Source organism: Cetorhinus maximus, unplaced genomic scaffold (assembly GCF_964194155.1).
Source record: "Cetorhinus maximus unplaced genomic scaffold, sCetMax3.hap1.1 HAP1_SCAFFOLD_2152, whole genome shotgun sequence".
Taxonomy (NCBI): domain Eukaryota; kingdom Metazoa; phylum Chordata; class Chondrichthyes; order Lamniformes; family Cetorhinidae; genus Cetorhinus; species Cetorhinus maximus.
In genome coordinates, this window is record NW_027598091.1 from 1 (window position 1) to 17,461 (window position 17,461).

The 17,461-nt window shown below is 49.9% G+C and overlaps 1 protein-coding gene across 1 annotated transcript; it reads left to right on the forward strand.

Moving 5' to 3' along the window:
* Window positions 1–3,497: 3,497 nt before the first annotated feature.
* Window positions 3,498–17,013, forward strand: LOC144677034 (calpain-1 catalytic subunit-like). Its single transcript, XM_078537304.1, has 7 exons — window positions 3,498–3,576; window positions 6,721–6,785; window positions 10,484–10,552; window positions 14,188–14,266; window positions 14,983–15,102; window positions 16,581–16,639; window positions 16,732–17,013. The coding sequence occupies exons 1-7, from the start codon at window positions 3,498–3,500 to the stop codon at window positions 16,753–16,755; spliced, it is 495 nt and encodes a 164-aa protein (XP_078393430.1). The 3' UTR covers window positions 16,756–17,013.
* The last annotated feature ends 448 nt before the right edge of the window (window positions 17,014–17,461 follow it).

A 17,461-nucleotide genomic window follows, 5' to 3' on the forward strand; every position in this document is an offset into this window, starting at 1 on the left:
GGGGTGTTTGGGGTGATGTTTAGGGGTGTTTGGGGTGATGTTTAGGGGTGTTTGGGGTGATGTTTAGTGGTGTTTGGGGTGATGTTTAGGGGGTGTTTGGGGTGATGTTTAGGGGTGTTTGGGGTGATGTTTAGGGATGTTTGAGGTGATGTTTAGGGGTGTTTGGGGTGATGTTTCGGGGTGTTTGGGGTGATGTTTAGAAGGTGTTTAGGGTGATGTTTAGGGGGTGTTTAGGGTGATGTTTAGGGGGTGTTTGGGGTGATGTTTAGGGGTGTTTGGGGTGATGTTTAGGGGTGTTTGAGGTGATGTTTAGGGGGTGTTTGGGGTGATGTTTGGGGTGATGTTTAGGGTGTGTTTAGGGTGATGTTTAGGGGTGTTTGGGTGATGTTTAGGGGTGTTTGGGGTGATGTTTAGGGGTGTTTGGGGTGATGTTTAGGGGGTGTTTAGGGTGATGTTTAGGGGGTGTTTGGGTTGATGTTTAGGGGTGTTTGGGGTGATGTTTAGGGGGTGTTTAGGGTGATGTTTAGGGGGTGTTTGGGGTGATGTTTAGGGGGTGTTTGGGGTGATGTTGGGTGTTTAGGGTGATGTTTAGTGGTGTTTGGGGTGATGTTTAGGGGTGTTTGGGGTGATGTTTAGGGGGTGTTTGGGGTGATGTTTAGGGGTGTTTGGGGTGATGTTTAGGGGTGTGTGTTTAGGGGGTGTTTAGGGTATTGTTTAGGGGGTGTTTGGGGTGATGTTTAGGGGTGTTTGGGGTGATGTTTAGGGGGTGTTTGGGGTGATGTTTAGGGGTGTTTGGGGTGATGTTTAGGGTGTTTGGGGTGATGTTTAGGGGGTGTTTGTGGTGATGTTTAGTGGTGTTTGGGGTGATGTTTAGGGGTGTTTGGGGTGATGTTTAGGGGGTGTTTGGGGTGATGTTTAGGGGGTGTTTGGGGTGATGTTTAGGGGGTGTTGTGGGTGATGTTTAGGGGTGTTTGGGGTGATGTTTAGGGGTGTTTGGGGTGATGTTTAGGGGTGTTTGGGGTGATGTTTAGGGGTGTTTGGGGAGATGTTTAGGGGGTGTTTGGGGTGATGTTGGGTGTTTGGGGTGATGTTTAGGGGTGTTTGGGGTGATGTTTAGGGGGTGTTTGGGGTGATGTTTAGGGGTGCTTAGGGTGATGTTTGGGGGGGTTTGGGGTGATGTTTAGGGGTGTTTGGGGTGATGTTTAGGGGGTGTTTGGGGTGATGTTTAGGGGTGTTTGGGTTGATGATTAGTGGTGTTTGGGGTGATGTTTAGGGGGTGTTTGGGGTGATGTTTAGGGGTGTTTGGGGTGATGTTTAGGGGGTGTTTGGGGTGATGTTTAGGGGGTGTTTGGGGGGATGTTTAGGGGGTGTTTGGGGTGATGTTTAGGGGGTGTTTAGGGTGATGTTTAGGGGTGTTTGGGGTGATGATTAGGGGTGTTTGGGGTGATGATTAGGGGGTGTGTAGGGTGATGTTTAGGGGGTGTTTGGGGTGATGTTTAGGGGGTGTTTGGGGTGATATTTAGAGATGTTTGAGAAGATGTTTAGGGGTGTTTGGGGTGATGTTTAGGGATGTTAGGGGTGATGTTTAGGGGTGTTTGGGTTGATGTTTAGGGGTGTTTGGGGTGAAGTTTAGGGGGTGTTTGGGTTGATGTTTAGGGGTGTTTGGGGTGATGTTTAGGGGGTGTTTGGGGTGATGTTTAGGGTGTGTTTAGGGTGATGTTTAGAAGGTGTTTAGGGTGATGTTTAGGGTGATGTTTAGGGGTGTTTGGGGTGATGTTTAGGGGTGTTTGGGGTGATGTTTAGGGGGTGTTTAGGGGATGTTTAGGGGTGTTTGGGGTGATGTTTAGGGGGTGTTTGGGGTGATGTTTAGGGGTGTTTGGGGTGATGTTTAGGGATGTTTGAGGTGATGTTTAGAGGTGTTTGGGGTGATGTTTCGGGGTGTTTGGGGTGATGTTTAGAAGGTGTTTAGGGTGATGTTTAGGGGGTGTTTAGGGTGATGTTTAGGGGGTGTTTGGGGTGATGTTTAGGGGTGTTTGGGGTGATGTTTAGGGGTGTTTGAGGTGATGTTTAGGGGGTGTTTGGGGTGATGTTTGGGGTGATGTTTAGGGTGTGTTTAGGGTGATGTTTAGGGGGTGTTTGGGGTGATGTTTAGGGGTGTTTGGGGTGATGTTTAGGGGTGTTTGGGGTGATGTTTAGGGGGTGTTTAGGGTGATGTTTAGGGGGTGTTTGGGTTGATGTTTAGGGGTGTTTGGGGTGATGTTTAGGGGGTGTTTAGGGTGATGTTTAGGGGGTGTTTAGGGTGATGTTTAGGGGGTGTTTGGGGTGATGTTTAGGGGGTGTTTGGGGTGATGTTGGGTGTTTGGGGTGATGTTTAGGGGTGTTTGGGGTGATGTTTAGGGGTGTTTGGGGTGATGTTTAGGGGGTGTTTGGGGTGATGTTTAGGGGGTGTTTGGGGTGATGTTTAGGGGGTGTTTGGGGTGATGTTTAGGGGGTGTTTAGGGGATGTTTAGGGGTGTTTGGGGTGATGTTTAGGGGGTGTTTAGTGTGATGTTTAGGGGGTGTTAGGGTGATGTTTAGGCATGTTTGGGGTGATGTTTAGGGGGTGTTTGGGGTGACGTTTAGGGGGTGTTTAGGGTGATGTTTAGTGGTGTTTGGGGTAATGTTTAGGGGTGTTTGGGGTGATGTTTAGGGGTGTTTGGGGTGATGTTTAGGGGTGTTTGGGGTGATGTTTAGGGGGTGTTTGGGGTGATGTTTAGGGGTGTTTGGGGTGATGTTTAGGGGTGTTTGGGTGATGTTTAGGGGTGTTTGGGGTGATATTTAGAGATGTTTGAGATGATGTTTAGAGGTGTTTGGGGTGATGTTTAGGGATGTCAGGGGTGATGTTTAGGGGTGTTTGGGTTGATGTTTAGGGGTGTTTGGGGTGATGTTTAGGGGGTGTTTGGGGTGATGTTTAGGGGTGTTTGGGGTGATGTTTGGGGGGGTTTGGGGTGATGTTTAGGGGGTGTTTGGGGTGATGTTTAGGGGGTGTTTGGGGTGATGTTTAGGGGTGTTTGGGTTGATGTTTAGTGGTGTTTGGGGTGATGTTTAGGGGGTGTTTGGGGTGATGTTTAGGGGGTGTTTGGGGTGATGTTTAGGGGGTGTTTGGGGTGGTGTTTGGGGTGATGTTTAGGGGTGTTTGGGGTGATGTTTTGGGGTTGTTTAGGATGATGTTTTGGGGGTGTTTAGCACGTTGGTTAGGGTGGTGGTTAGAGGTATTTGGGGTGATGTTTTGGGGTGTTTAGGATGATGTTTTGGGGGTGTTTAGCACGTTGGTTAAGGCGGTGGTTAGGGTATTTAGGGATGGCGCTTTGCGTTGGGATGGTGTATTGGGATTGGGAGTTTGCAGATGGGGGTATTGATGCAGCAACAATTTGTTGTGGGTCTTGTGGAATGGTTTGTTCTGGGATTGGGAAGGAGTTTTGAGGATTTTGATTAGGGTAAAATTCATCAGGTTGAAAATGAAATTTTCTCTCACTCAGGGACAAGAAATTTCTGCTTTTGGTCTGCAGCGAATTCTAAACAAAGTGGTTTCAAGTCGTAAGTGAAAAATTGGTTAGGGTTATTGGGGCTCGGGCTGACAACGTGCTGTGTATCTCCGTACTGACACCGTGCTGTGTATCTCCGTACTGACACCGTGCTGTGTATCTCTCCGTACTGACAACGTGCTGTGTATCTCCGTACTGACACCGTGCTGTGTATCTCTCCGTACTGACACCATGCTGTGTATCTCTCCGTACTGACACTATGCTGTGTATCTCTCCGTACTGACACCGTGCTGTGTATCTCTCCGTACTGACACCGTGCTGTGTATCTCCGTACTGACACCGTGCTGTGTATCTCCGTAATGACACCGTGCTGTGTATCTCCGTACTGACACCGTGCTGTGTATCTCTCCGTACTGACACCGTGCTGTGTATCTCCGTACTGACACCGTGCTGTGTATCTCTCCGTACTGACACCGTGCTGTGTATCTCTCCGTACTGACACCGTGCTGTGTATCTCGCCGTACTGACACCGTGCTGTGTATCTCTCCGTACTGACACCGTGCTGTGTATCTCCGTACTGACACCGTGCTGTGTATCTCCGTACTGACACCGTGCTGTGTATCTCTCCGTACTGACACCGTGCTGTGTATCTCTCCGTACTGACACCGTGCTGTGTATCTCCGTACTGACACCGTGCTGTGTATCTCCGTACTGACACCGTGCTGTGTATCTCCGTACTGACACCGTGCTGTGTATCTCTCCGTACTGACACCGTGCTGTGTATCTCTCCGTACTGACACCGTGCTGTGTATCTCCGTACTGACACCGTGCTGTGTATCTCTCCGTACTGACACCGTGCTGTGTATCTCCGTACTGACACCGTGCTGTGTATCTCCGTACTGACACCGTGCTGTGTATCTCTCCGCACTGACACCGTGCTGTGTATCTCCGTACTGACACCGTGCTGTGTATCTCTCCGTACTGACACCGTGCTGTGTATCTCTCCGTACTGACACCGTGCTGTGTATATCCGTACTGACACCGTGCTGTGTATCTCCGTACTGACACTGTGCTGTGTATCTCCGTACTGACACCGTGCTGTGTATCTCGCCGTACTGACACCGTGCTGTGTATCTCCGTACTGACACCGTGCTGTGTATCTCCGTACTGACACCGTGCTGTGTATCTCCGTACTGACACCGTGCTGTGTATCTCCGTACTGACACCGTGCTGTGTATCTCCGTACTGACACCGTGCTGTGTATCTCCGTACTGACACCGTGCTGTGTATCTCCGTACTGACACCGTGCTGTGTATCTCTCCGTACTGACACCGTGCTGTGTATCTCCGTACTGACACCGTGCTGTGTATCTCTCCGTACTGACACCGTGCTGTGTATCTCTCCGTACTGACACCGTGCTGTGTATCTCCGTACTGACACCGTGCTGTGTATCTCCGTACTGACACCGTGCTGTGTATCTCCGTACTGACACCGTGCTGTGTATCTCCGTACTGACACCGTGCTGTGTATCTCCGTACTGACACTGTGCTGTGTATCTCCGTACTGACACCGTGCTGTGTATCTCCGTACTGACACCGTGCTGTGTATCTCCGTACTGACACCGTGCTGTGTATCTCCGTACTGACACCGTGCTGTGTATCTCCGTACTGACACCGTGCTGTGTATCTCCGTACTGACACCGTGCTGTGTATCTCTCCGTACTGACACCGTGCTGTGTATCTCTCCGTACTGACACCGTGCTGTGTATCTCTCCGTACTGACACCGTGCTGTGTATCTCCGTACTGACACCGTGCTGTGTATCTCTCCGTACTGACACCGTGCTGTGTATCTCGCCGTACTGACACCGTGCTGTGTATCTCTCCGTACTGACACCGTGCTGTGTATCTCTCCGTACTGACACCGTGCTGTGTATCTCTCCGTACTGACACCGTGCTGTGTATCTCCGTACTGACACCGTGCTGTGTATCTCTCCGTACTGACACCGTGCTGTGTATCTCTCCGTACTGACACCGTGCTGTGTATCTCCGTACTGACACCGTGCTGTGTATATCCGTACTGACACCGTGCTGTGTATCTCTCCGTACTGACACCGTGCTGTGTATCTCTCCGTACTGACACCGTGCTGTGTATCTCCGTACTGACACCGTGCTGTGTATCTCCGTACTGACACCGTGCTGTGTATCTCTCCGTACTGACACCGTGCTGTGTATCTCCGTACTGACACCGTGCTGTGTATCTCTCCGTACTGACACCGTGCTGTGTATCTCTCCGTACTGACACCGTGCTGTGTATCTCCGTACTGACACCGTGCTGTGTATCTCTCCGTACTGACACCGTGCTGTGTATCTCCGTACTGACACCGTGCTGTGTATCTCCGTACTGACACCGTGCTGTGTATCTCTCCGTACTGACACCGTGCTGTGTATCTCTCCGTACTGACACCGTGCTGTGTATCTCTCCGTACTGACACCGTGCTGTGTATCTCTCCGTACTGACACCGTGCTGTGTATCTCCGTACTGACACCGTGCTGTGTATCTCCGTACTGACACCGTGCTGTGTATCTCTCCGTACTGACACCGTGCTGTGTATCTCTCCGTACTGACACCGTGCTGTGTATCTCTCCGTACTGACACCGTGCTGTGTATCTCTCCGTACTGACACCGTGCTGTGTATCTCCGTACTGACACCGTGCTGTGTATCTCCATACTGACACCGTGCTGTGTATCTCCGTACTGACACCGTGCTGTGTATCTCCGTACTGACACCGTGCTGTGTATCTCTCCGTACTGACACCGTGCTGTGTATCTCCGTACTGACACCGTGCTGTGTATCTCCGTACTGACACCGTGCTGTGTATCTCTCCGTACTGACACCGTGCTGTGTATCTCTCCGTACTGACACCGTGCTGTGTATCTCTCCGTACTGACACCGTGCTGTGTATCTCTCCGTACTGACACCGTGCTGTGTATCTCCGTACTGACACCGTGCTGTGTATCTCCGTACTGACACCGTGCTGTGTATCTCTCCGTACTGACACCGTGCTGTGTATCTCTCCGTACTGACACCGTGCTGTGTATCTCTCCGTACTGACACCGTGCTGTGTATCTCTCCGTACTGACACCGTGCTGTGTTTCGCTGTGTAATTATACTGTGCTGTGTTTGTTCACGTCTAGGCTCGGACATTAAAACTGATGGATTTGGCCTGGAAACCTGCCGCAATATGGTGAACCTCATGGATGTATCCTTAACTCACTATTGCTGATAGGCCATCTCCTGTTGCCTGGCCTGCTATTGTGCAAGTTTCTCAACGGGCTGAATGGCCTTCTCTTCTTACTTTCAAACTGACCCAAGCGACTGGGTGGCCTTCTGCTGTTCCTGTGCAACAGGTTTGAGGGGTTTAATGACCTCACAGTCCTCTGTAACGATAACAGGGACCTGGCTGAAGGAAGGGCAGAACTGGGTGTTAAATATTCCTGGGTACAAGGTGTTTAGAAAAGATAGGAAAGGTAGGAAAGGAGGAGGGGTGGTGGTATCGGTTAAGGAGAGCATTGCAGTGCTGGAGAAAGAGGATGTCCCAGAGGGTTCAAGGACAGAATCAATTTGGCTCAAGCTAAGGAACAAAAAGGGAGCAATTACATTGCTCGGTGTAGTCTATAGACTGTCAAACAGTGAGAAGGACCTAGAGGAACAAATCTGCAGGGAAATTACAGACAGATACAAGCATTATAGAGTAGTTATAATGGGGGACTTTAATGACCCGAATGTAGACTGGGACAGTGGTAGTGTAAAGGGTGGAGAAGGGCAAAAGTCCCTAGATTGTGATCAGGAGAATTTTCTACAGCAGTATGTGTCCAATCCAACAGGAAATGACGCACTGTTAGACCTGGTTCTTGGAAATGAGGTGGGCCAAGTAGATCAAGTGTCTGTAGGGTAACATTTAGGAGGCAGTGATCATTGTATTGTATGTTTTAGGATGATGATAGAAAAGGACGATAGGCAATCCAGAGTAAAAATAATTAACTGGACAAGAGCCGACTTCAATGGGGCAGGAACGGAGCTGGGCCAGATAGACTGGAACGAAAGATTGGCAGGAAAAACTGTAGCTGAACAATGGGCTACCTTCAAAAAAGAATTGGTTCAGGCACAGTCAAGGTATATTCCATCGAAAGGGAAAGGCAGGACTAACAAATCCAGAGCTCCCTGGATGAAAAAGGAGATTGAAATTAAGATAAAGAAGAAAAAATGCACTTGTGACAGGTGTCAGGTAGAAAATACAATTGAGAACCAAGAGGAGATTCACCAGGATGTTGCTGGGATGAAACATTTAAGTTATGAAGAGAGGTTGGATAGACTTGGGTTGTTTTCATTGGAGCAGAGAAGACTGAGGGGCGACCTGATCGAGGTGTACAAGATTATGAGGGGCATGGACAGGGTGGATAGGGAGCAGCTGTTCCCCTTAGTTGAAGTGTCAGTCACAAGGGGACACAAGTTCAAGGTGAGGGGCAGGAGGTTTAGGGGGGATGTGAGGAAAAACTTTTTTACCCAGAGGGTGGTGACGGTCTGGAATGCGCTGCCTGGGAGGGTGGTGGAGGCGGGTTGCCTCACATCCTTTAAAAAGTACCTGGATGAGCACTTGGCACCTCATAACATTCAAGGCTATGGGCCAAGTGCTGGTAAATGGGATTAGGTGGGTAGGTCAGGTGTTTCTCACGTGTCGGTGCAGACTCGATGGGCCGAAAGGCCTCTTCTGTACTGTGATTCTGTGAATACAGAAGGTTCAGAGGGGAGGTGAAAAAGCATATTAGAGAAACAAAGAGGGATTGTGAGAAAAGACTGGCAGCCAACATAAAGGGGAATCCCAAAGTCTTCTATAGGCATATAAATAGTAAAAGGGTGGTAAAAGGAGGGGTAGGGTCGATTAGGGACCTAAAAGGGAATTTACACATGGATGAAGGGGCCATGGCTGAGGTATTAAATGAATACTTTGCATCTGTCTTTACCAAGGAGGTAGATGCTACCCAGGACATGGTGACAGATGAGGAAACTCTGTCACGAGAAGGGTGCAGAATTGATAAGGAGGAAGTGTTGAATAGATTGTTGGTACTTAAAGTTGACAAGGCACCGGGATCGGATGAGATACATCCAAGGATATTGAAGGAAGTGAGAGTAGAAATTGCAGGGGCAATGGCCATAATCTTTCAGTCTTCCCTAGACTCAGGGGTGGTGCCAGAGGACTGGAGAATTGCAAACATTACTCCCTTGTTCAAAAAAGGTTGTAAGGATAAGCCCAGCAATTACAGACCAGTCAGTTTAACTTCAGTGGTGGGCAAGATTCTAGAAACAATTATTCGGGATAGAATTAGCAGTCACATGGAAAAATATGGGTTGATAAGGAAGAGCCAGCATGGATTTCTAAAGGGGAAATCGTTTTTAACTAACTTGCTGGAGGTTTTTGAAGAGGTAACAGAAAAGGTCGATGAGGGTAATGCTGTTGCTGTGGTGTACATGGACTTTCAAAAGGCATTTGACACAGTGCCACACAACAGACTTGTGAGAAAAGTTATTGCTCATGGAATAAAAGGGACAGTAGCAACGCGGATACAAAATTAGCTGGAAAATAGGAAGCAGAGAGTAATGGTCAATGGATATTTTTCAGGCTGGAGGAAGGTTTGTAGTGGAGTTCCCCAGGGGTCGGTATTGGGACCCTTGCTGTTCCTGATATATATTAATGACCTAGATCTTGGTGTACAGGGGACAATTTCTAAGTTTGCAGATGATATGAAGTTTGGGAGTGTTGTGAACTGTGAGGAGGGCAGTGGGGAACTTCAAAAGGACATAGACAAGATGGTGGAGTGGGGAGATAGGTGGCAGATGTAGTACGATGCAGAGAAATGTGAGGTGATGCATTTTGGTAGGAAGAACATGGAGAGACAATATAAAATAAGGGGTGAAATTTTTAGGAGCAGAAATACTTGGGTGTATATGCTCATAGATCATTGAAGGTGGTAGGACAGGTGGAGAGAGCAGTTAATGAAACATATGGTATTCGAGGCTTTATTAATAGGGGCATAGAGTACAAGAGCAGGGAGGTTATGCTGAATTTATATAAGACACTAGTTAGACCTCAGTTGGAATATTGTGTACAGTTCTGGGCACCGTGTTATAGGAAGGATGTGAACACATTGGAGAGAGTGCGGAAGAGGTTTACAAGAATGGTTCCAGGGATGAGAAACTTCAGCTATGAGGATAGATTGGAGAGGTTGGGACTGTTCTCCTTGGGGAGAAGGCTGAGAGGGGATTTGATAGAGATGTTCAAAATCATGAGGGGGCTGGACAGAGTAGATAGAGAGAAGCTGTTCCCACTTGTAAAAGGATCAAGAACGAGAGGGCACAGATTTAAAGTGATTTGCAAAAGAAGCAAATGTGACGTGAGAAAAAAACCTTCACCAGAGAGTGGTTCGGGTGTGGAATGCACTGTCTGGAAGTGTGGGGGAGGCAGGTTCAATCGAGGCATTCAGGAGGGCATTAGATGATTATTTGAATAGAAACAATGTGCAGGGGTACGGGGAAAAGGCAGAGCAATGGCACTAGGTCATAACGATCATTTGGAGAGCCGGTGCAGACACGATGGGCTGAATGGCCTCCTTCTGTGCCATTAAAATTCTTTGGTTCTGTAACACTCTCAAGGGGCTGAATGGCCTCCTCCTGTTCCTGTGTAACAGGCTCGAGAGGAGCTGAGTGGCCTCCTCCTGTTCCTGTGATTACACTCGAGGGGCTGAATGGCCTCCTCCTATTCCTGTGATTACAGACTCGAAGGGCTGAATGGCCTCCTCCTGTTCCTGTGATTACAGACTCGAGGGGCCGAATGGCCTCCTCCTGTTCCTTGTGATTTAACTCTGTGCCACCAAACGTTTTGCTTAACTGAGTGACCAACAGAAAGACGGAAATGGCCAACTGGGATTGGTGGAATTCAAGACGCTGTGGGACAAGATTCAGAAATTTCTGGTAAGGTTGGTGTGGTCAGATTGAAACCAGTAATGAGGGTGTGGGAATTGTGAGTTACAGTATTAACCTGTGTTTCTCTCACCCTTTAACATATCATAATGTTGCAGGGCATTCACTGCTGTATCGCTATCACCTAATTTAACACAGAGCAACATAAGTGATATCAAGACAGATCTTTTCATTTTTACATTTAAATTTTTAAAAATTCATTCACGGGATGTGGGCTTCTCTGGCTGGGCCCAGCACTTATTGCCCATCCCTAATTGCCCTTGAGAAGGTGGGGGTGAGCTGCCTTCTTGAACCGCTGCAGTCCATGTGGTGTAGGTACACCCACAGTGCTGTTAGGGAGGGAGTTCCAGGATTTTGAACCAGCGACAGTGAAGGAACGGCGATATATTTCCAAGTCAGGGTGGTGAGTGACTCGGAGGGGAACTTCCAGGTGGTGGTGTTCCCATCTATCTGCTGCCCTTGTCCTTCTAGGTGGTAGTGGTTGTGGGTTTGGAAGGTGCTGTGGAAGGAGCCTTGGTGAGTTGCTGCAGTGCATCTTGTAGATGGTCCACACACTGCTGCTACTGTGTGTCGGTGGTGGAGGGAGTGAATGTTTGTGGATGTGGTGCCAATCAAGCGGCTGCTTTGTCCTGGATGGTGTTGAGCTTCTTGAGTGTTGTGGGAGCTGCACTCATCCAGGCAAGTGGGGAGTATTCCATCACACTCCTGACTTGTGCCTTGTAGATGGTGGACAAGCTTTGGGGAGTCAGGAGGTGAGTTACTTGTCACAAGATTCCCAGCTTCTGACCTCTTGTAGGCACAGTATTTATATTCAATAACCTGCTCACTGATGCCCAGTTTGGGTTCTGCCAGGGCCACTCAGCTCCTGACCTCATTACAGCCTTGGTTCAAACATGGACAAAAGAGCTGAACTCCCGAGGTGAGGTGAGAGTGACTGTCCTTGACATCAAGGCAGCATTTGACCGAGTGTGGCATCAAGGAGCCCGAGCAAAACTGGAGTCAATGGGAATCATGGGGAAAACTCTCCACTGGTTGGAGTCATACCTAGCACAAAGGAAGATGGTTGTGGTTGTTGGAGGTCAATCATCTCAGCTCCCGGACATCACTGCACGATGATTGGCAGACAAGTGGCAAGTAACATTCGCGCCACACAGGTGTCAGGCAATGACCATCTCCAACAAGAGAGAATCCAACCATTGCCCCTTGATAAAACAAAAACAGAATTACCTGGAAAAACTCAGCAAGTCTGGCAGCATCGGCGGAGAAGAAATCAGTCAACGTTTCGAGCCTCCATGGCCCTTCGGCAGAACTGCAGCCGTTTTTTAGCGAGGTAGAGGTCAATGCGCCAGACAACAACAGTACCACCCTTGTCAGCGGGTTTGATGACAATGTTGGGGTTGGACCTGAGAGAACGGAGTGCAGTGAGTTCAGAGAGAGACAGATTAGAATGGGTGAGAGGAGCAGAGAAATTGAGACGGCTAATGTCACGCCGACAGTTCTCAATGAAAAGATCAAGAGAAGGTAAGAATCCAGAGGGAGGGGTCCAAGTGGAGGGAGAATATTGGAGGTGGGTAAAAGGATCCGTTGAACGGGGAGAGGACTCCTGCCCAAAGAAGTGAGCACGGAGACGAAGACGGCGGAAGAAGAGTTCAGCATCATGCCGAGCCCGAAATTCATTGAGATGAGGGCGTAAGGGTATGAAACTAAGTCCTTTGCTGAGCACTGAACGTTCAGCATCGGAGAGGGGAAGGTCAGGGGGTATAGTGAATACGCGGCTGGGATTGGAAGATGGGGTGAGGACGGAGGGACAAGCAGGGGTGGAGGGTCCCAGATGGGTGTTGGAGTCGATGAGTTGTTGGAGCTTGCGTTCCTTTGCACTTGAGAGAAAGAGAAAAAGTTTCTTGTTGAGGCGACGGATGAGGCGAAGAATAAAATGAAACTGGGGGCACGCGCAGCTTTGAAAAAGGGTGCGGCGGTGCTGCTGGAGGGAGAGGTCGAGTGTGTTCATACGGCGGCGCATGGCACTGAGTGTAGATCTCAGAATGCGACGGGAACAGCAGTCCGAGAAACGTTTTATGTCCCGGAGATACCTGTAATCCTGGGTGGGTTCGAAACAAGAGGGATGGAATTTCAGTTGAAATCCACGTGGGGTGAGTCGGAGACGGAGACAGTCACTGAGAAAGGAGATATGGCTGTGAAAGCGGGTTTTAGTAAACACCTTGTCAAACACCAGGAGAGAAATGGAAAGCAATGAAGGTGAACAGGGAAAAAGAGACAGTCGGAAATCCTGTCGGAGGACAGAACCGTACTTCTTCCAAGAGGGCATTTTTTTGAAGAGAGGTGGCAGTCAATTAAACACAGAGATAAAAACAAAAAGCTAAAAGCTACTGCGGATGCTGGAAATCCAAAACAAAACAAAAACAGAATTACCTGGAAAAACTCAGCAAGTCTGGCAGCATCGGCGGAGAAGAAATCAGTCAACGTTTCGAGCCTCCATGGCCCTTCGGCAGAACTGCAGCGAACTGGCTGCAGTTCTGCCGAAGGGCCATGGAGGCTCGAAACGTTGACTGATTTCTTCTCCGCCGATGCTGCCAGACTTGCTGAGTTTTTCCAGGTAATTTTGTTTTTGTTTTGTTTTGGATTTCCAGCATCCGCAGTAGCTTTTTGTTTTTATTATTGCCCCTTGATGTTCAATAGCATTCCCATCACTGAATCCCCCACTATCAACATCCTGGGGGTTACCATTGACCAGAAACTGAACTGGACTAGCCATATAAATACTGTGGGTACAAGAGCCGGTCAGAGGCTGGGAATCCTGCAGTGAGTAACTCATCTCCTGACCCCCCAAAGCCTGTCCACCATCTACAAGGCACAAGTCAGGAGTGTGATGGAATACTCCCCACTTGCCTGGATGAGTGCAGCTCCCACAACACTCAAGAAGCTGGACACCATCCAGGACAAAGCAGCCGCTTGATTGGCACCACATCCACAAACATTCACTCCCTCCACCACCGATGCACAGTAGCAGCAGTGTGTGTACCATCTACAAGATGCACTGCAGGAACTCACCAAGGCTCCTTAGACAGCACCTTCCAAACCCACGACCACTACCATCTAGAAGGACAAGGGCAGCAGATAGATGGGAACATCACCACCTGGAAGTTCCCCTCCAAGTCACTCACCATCCTGACTTGGGAATATATCACCGTTCCTTCACTGTCACTGGGTCAAAATCCTGGAACTCCCTCCCTAACAGCACTGTGGGTGTACCTACACCACATGGACTGCAGCGGTTCAAGAAGGCAGCTTACCACCACCTTCTCAAGGGGCAACTAGGGATGGGCAATAAATGCTGGGCCAGCCAGCGAAACCCACATCTTGTGAAAGTTAAAGGGGATTATCAATGGTTAACCCCCAGGATGTTGATGTGGGGGGTTTAACAAGGGAAAGACATTGACTGTAAAGGAAGATGTTTTGACCATGTCTTTAGAACAAGCCATCCAATGGTGAACAATGGCACGTTGACAGTGATGAAGCTGTATTTATTAGCAATGTTCGGTAATGGGTTTCCAAGGGGTTGCAGGGTAGCATTGGATTCAAACAATTTGCGTTGTTAATTTTTACAGAAAATCTACAAGAAGAATGATCTGGACCAGTCAGGCACCATGAGCTCCACTGAGATGCGAGTTGCTGTGGAGGAAGCTGGTGAGAATACATTGCAGCATGGGTTAAAGGAACAGGAGGAGGCCATTCAGCCCCTCGAGCCTGTTACACAGGAACAGGAGGAGGACATTCAGCCCCCTCGAGCCTGTTACACAGGAACAGGAGGAGGCCATTCAGCCCCTTGAGCCTGTTACACAGGAACAGGCGGAGGCCATTCAGCCCCTCGAGCCTGTTACACAGGAACAGGAGGAGGCCATTCAGCCCCCTCGAGCCTGTTACACAGGAACAGGAGGAGGCCATTCAGCCCCACGAGCCTGTTACACAGGAACAGGAGGAGGCCATTCAGCCCCCTCGAGCCTGTTACACAGAAACGGGAGGAGGCCCATTCAGCCCCCTCGAGCCTGTTACACAGGAACAGGAGGAGGACATTCAACCCTCGAGCCTGTTGCATGGGAACAGGAGGAGGCCATTCAGCCCCACGAGCCTGTTACACAGGAACAGGAGGAGGCCATTCAGCCCCCTCGAGCCTGTTACACAGGAACAGGAGGAGGCCATTCAGCCCCCTCAAGCCTGTTACACAGGAACAGGAGGAGGCCATTCAACCCCCTTGAGCCTGTTACACAGGAACAGGAGGAGGCCATTCAGCCCCCTTGAGCCTGTTACACAGGAACAGGAGGAGGCTATTCAGCCCCTGAAGGGTGAGGTCAGTGCTGGTCACAGTATAAATTTGAGTATTCTGTATCTTTCTGTCTCTCCAGGTTTTCACCTGAATAACCAGTTATCCCAGATCATTGTGTCCCGATATTCTGACCTGGATAATCTCACCCTCGATTTTGACAACTTTGTTTCCTGTCTTATTCGCCTTGAGGCCATCTTCAGTAAGTCTCAAGCTCACCCAGCGTTTCCAAACTGCAACTCCAGCAAGAGCAATGGGTGGGCAGCCTTGGGGTTGGGGCCAGCAGTTGGGTTGGGTGTTTGGGGTCAGCAGTTGGGTATTGGGCAGTTGGGGTCAGCAGTTGGGTATTGGGCTTTTGGGGTCAGCAGTTGGGTATTGGGCGTTTGCGGTCAGCAGTTGGGTTGGGCGTTTGGGGTCAGCAGTTGGGTATTGGGCGTTTAGGTTCAGCAGTTGGGTTGGGCGTTTGGGGTCAGCAGTTGGGTATTGAGGTCAGCAGTTGGGTTGGGCGTTTGGGGTCAGCAGTTGAGTTGTGCGTTTGCGGTCAGCAGTTGGGTATTGGGCGTTTGGGGTCAGCAGTTGGGTATTGGGCGTTTGGGTTCAGCAGTTGGGTATTGGGCGTTTGGGGTCAGCAGTTGGGTATTGAGGTCAGCAGTTGAGTTGTGCGTTTGCGGTCAGCAGTTGGGTATTGGGTGTTTGGGGTCAGCAGTTGGGTATTGGGTGTTTGGGGTCAGCAGTTGGGTATTGGGCGTTTGGGGTCAGCAGTTGGGTTGGGCGTTTGGGGTCAGCAGTTGGGTATTGGGCTTTTGGGTTCAGCAGTTGGGTTGGGCGTTTGGGGTCAGCAGTTGTGTTCAGCAGTTGGGTATTGGGCGTTTGGGGTCAGCAGTTGGGTATTGGGCGTTTGGGGTCAGCAGTTGGGTTGGGCGTTTGGGGTCAGCAGTTGGGTATTGGGCGTTTGGGGTCAGCAGTTGGGTATTGGGTGTTTGGGGTCAGCAGTTGGGTATTGGGCGTTTGGGGCCAGCAGTTGGGTATTGGGTGTTTGGGGCCAGCAGTTGGGTATTGGGCGTTTGGGGTCAGCAGTTGGGTATTGGGTGTTTGGGGTCAGCAGTTGGGGTCAGCAGTTGGGTTGGGCGTTTGGGGTCAGCAGTTGGGTATTGGGTGTTTGGGGTCAGCAGTTGGCTATTGGGCGTTTGGGGTCAGCAGTTGGGTATTGGGTGTTTGGGGTCAGCAGTTGGGTATTGGGCGTTTGGGGTCAGCAGTTGGGTATTGGGTGTTTGGGGTCAGCAGTTGGGTTCAGCAGTTGGGTATTGGGCGTTTGGGGTCAGCAGTTGGGTATTGGGCGTTTGGGGTCAGCAGTTGGGTATTGGGTGTTTGGGGTCAGCAGTTGGGTTCAGCAGTTGGGTATTGGGCGTTTGGGGTCAGCAGTTGGGTATTGGGCGTTTGGGGTCAGCAGTTGGGTATTGGGCGTTTGGGGCCAGCAGTTGGGTATTGGGCGTTTGGGGCCAGCAGTTGGGTATTGGGCGTTTGGGGCCAGCAGTTGGGTATTGGGCGTTTGGGGCCAGCAGTTGGGTATTGGGTGTTTGGGGCCAGCAGTTGGGTATTGGGTGTTTGGGGCCAGCAGTTGGGTGGGCGTACAGTGGTTGCTTTGTTGGCTGCCTCTCACTGATCCTCTGTCTCTTTCAGAAATGTTCTACTCTCTGCCCAAAGATGGAGATGGAGCCATTGAGCTCAATCTGAACCAGGTGAGAAGGTGAAGGGGAGGTGACCATGTCTGCACTGTGACCTCGTTCCCATCCCAGCCCCACACTAACCGCTCTCTCTCTCTCCTCCGCAGTGGCTGAGCCTTGTCATGGGCTAGTGCTTCTGATTGACGGTGGGTTGTGAGGACCATCGCTGGATCTGGGGTGTTCAGTCAGACCCTCGTGGGTGGGGCTGTAATCAGAGTCTCCAATCCGTGTCGTCTCCCTTCTGTCCGAGGGACACATTCTCATATCCCTCAGGATTAAAGCTTTTCAGTTCTGGCTGTGTCTATGGGATCTTCTTCTTCACCGCTTGCTTCTCCTTCAGTGCTCAGCACTGGATCCAGCAGCCAATGTATTCCACTCGGATCTGCTGACTGGATCTGGTCACGTGGGACTGCGATCCAATCACTGTTATATGATTCTCAGCATGGCTTTGAGGCTCAGGTAATTCTAGGCTCCTCTCTGTGGGATATGGGCTCTGTTAATGTTTCTAATTAAATAAAAACAGGTTGAAAACTCCAGAAGTGCTCAGTGTTGTGAGTTATTGTTACACTTGGTGATGGGATTTGAGAAGACAGTTCTCACTCCTGGTGGATGGGTGAATACAGAATTCTCACAACCCATTCTGCAGTTCACAATCTTTTAGCACAGGGAGAGGTGGATGAAGAACCTTTCAATAATGAGCTGGGGTCAGGGCGTGGGGAGAGAGCAGAGCCATGGTGATAATCTCTCCGTCTGGTGTGGGACACAGTGATTCATAGAAAATACAGCATTTATTGAACAAAGTAGAGGCTGCAGCAGTGCCTCCAGCCAGGGGGCAGT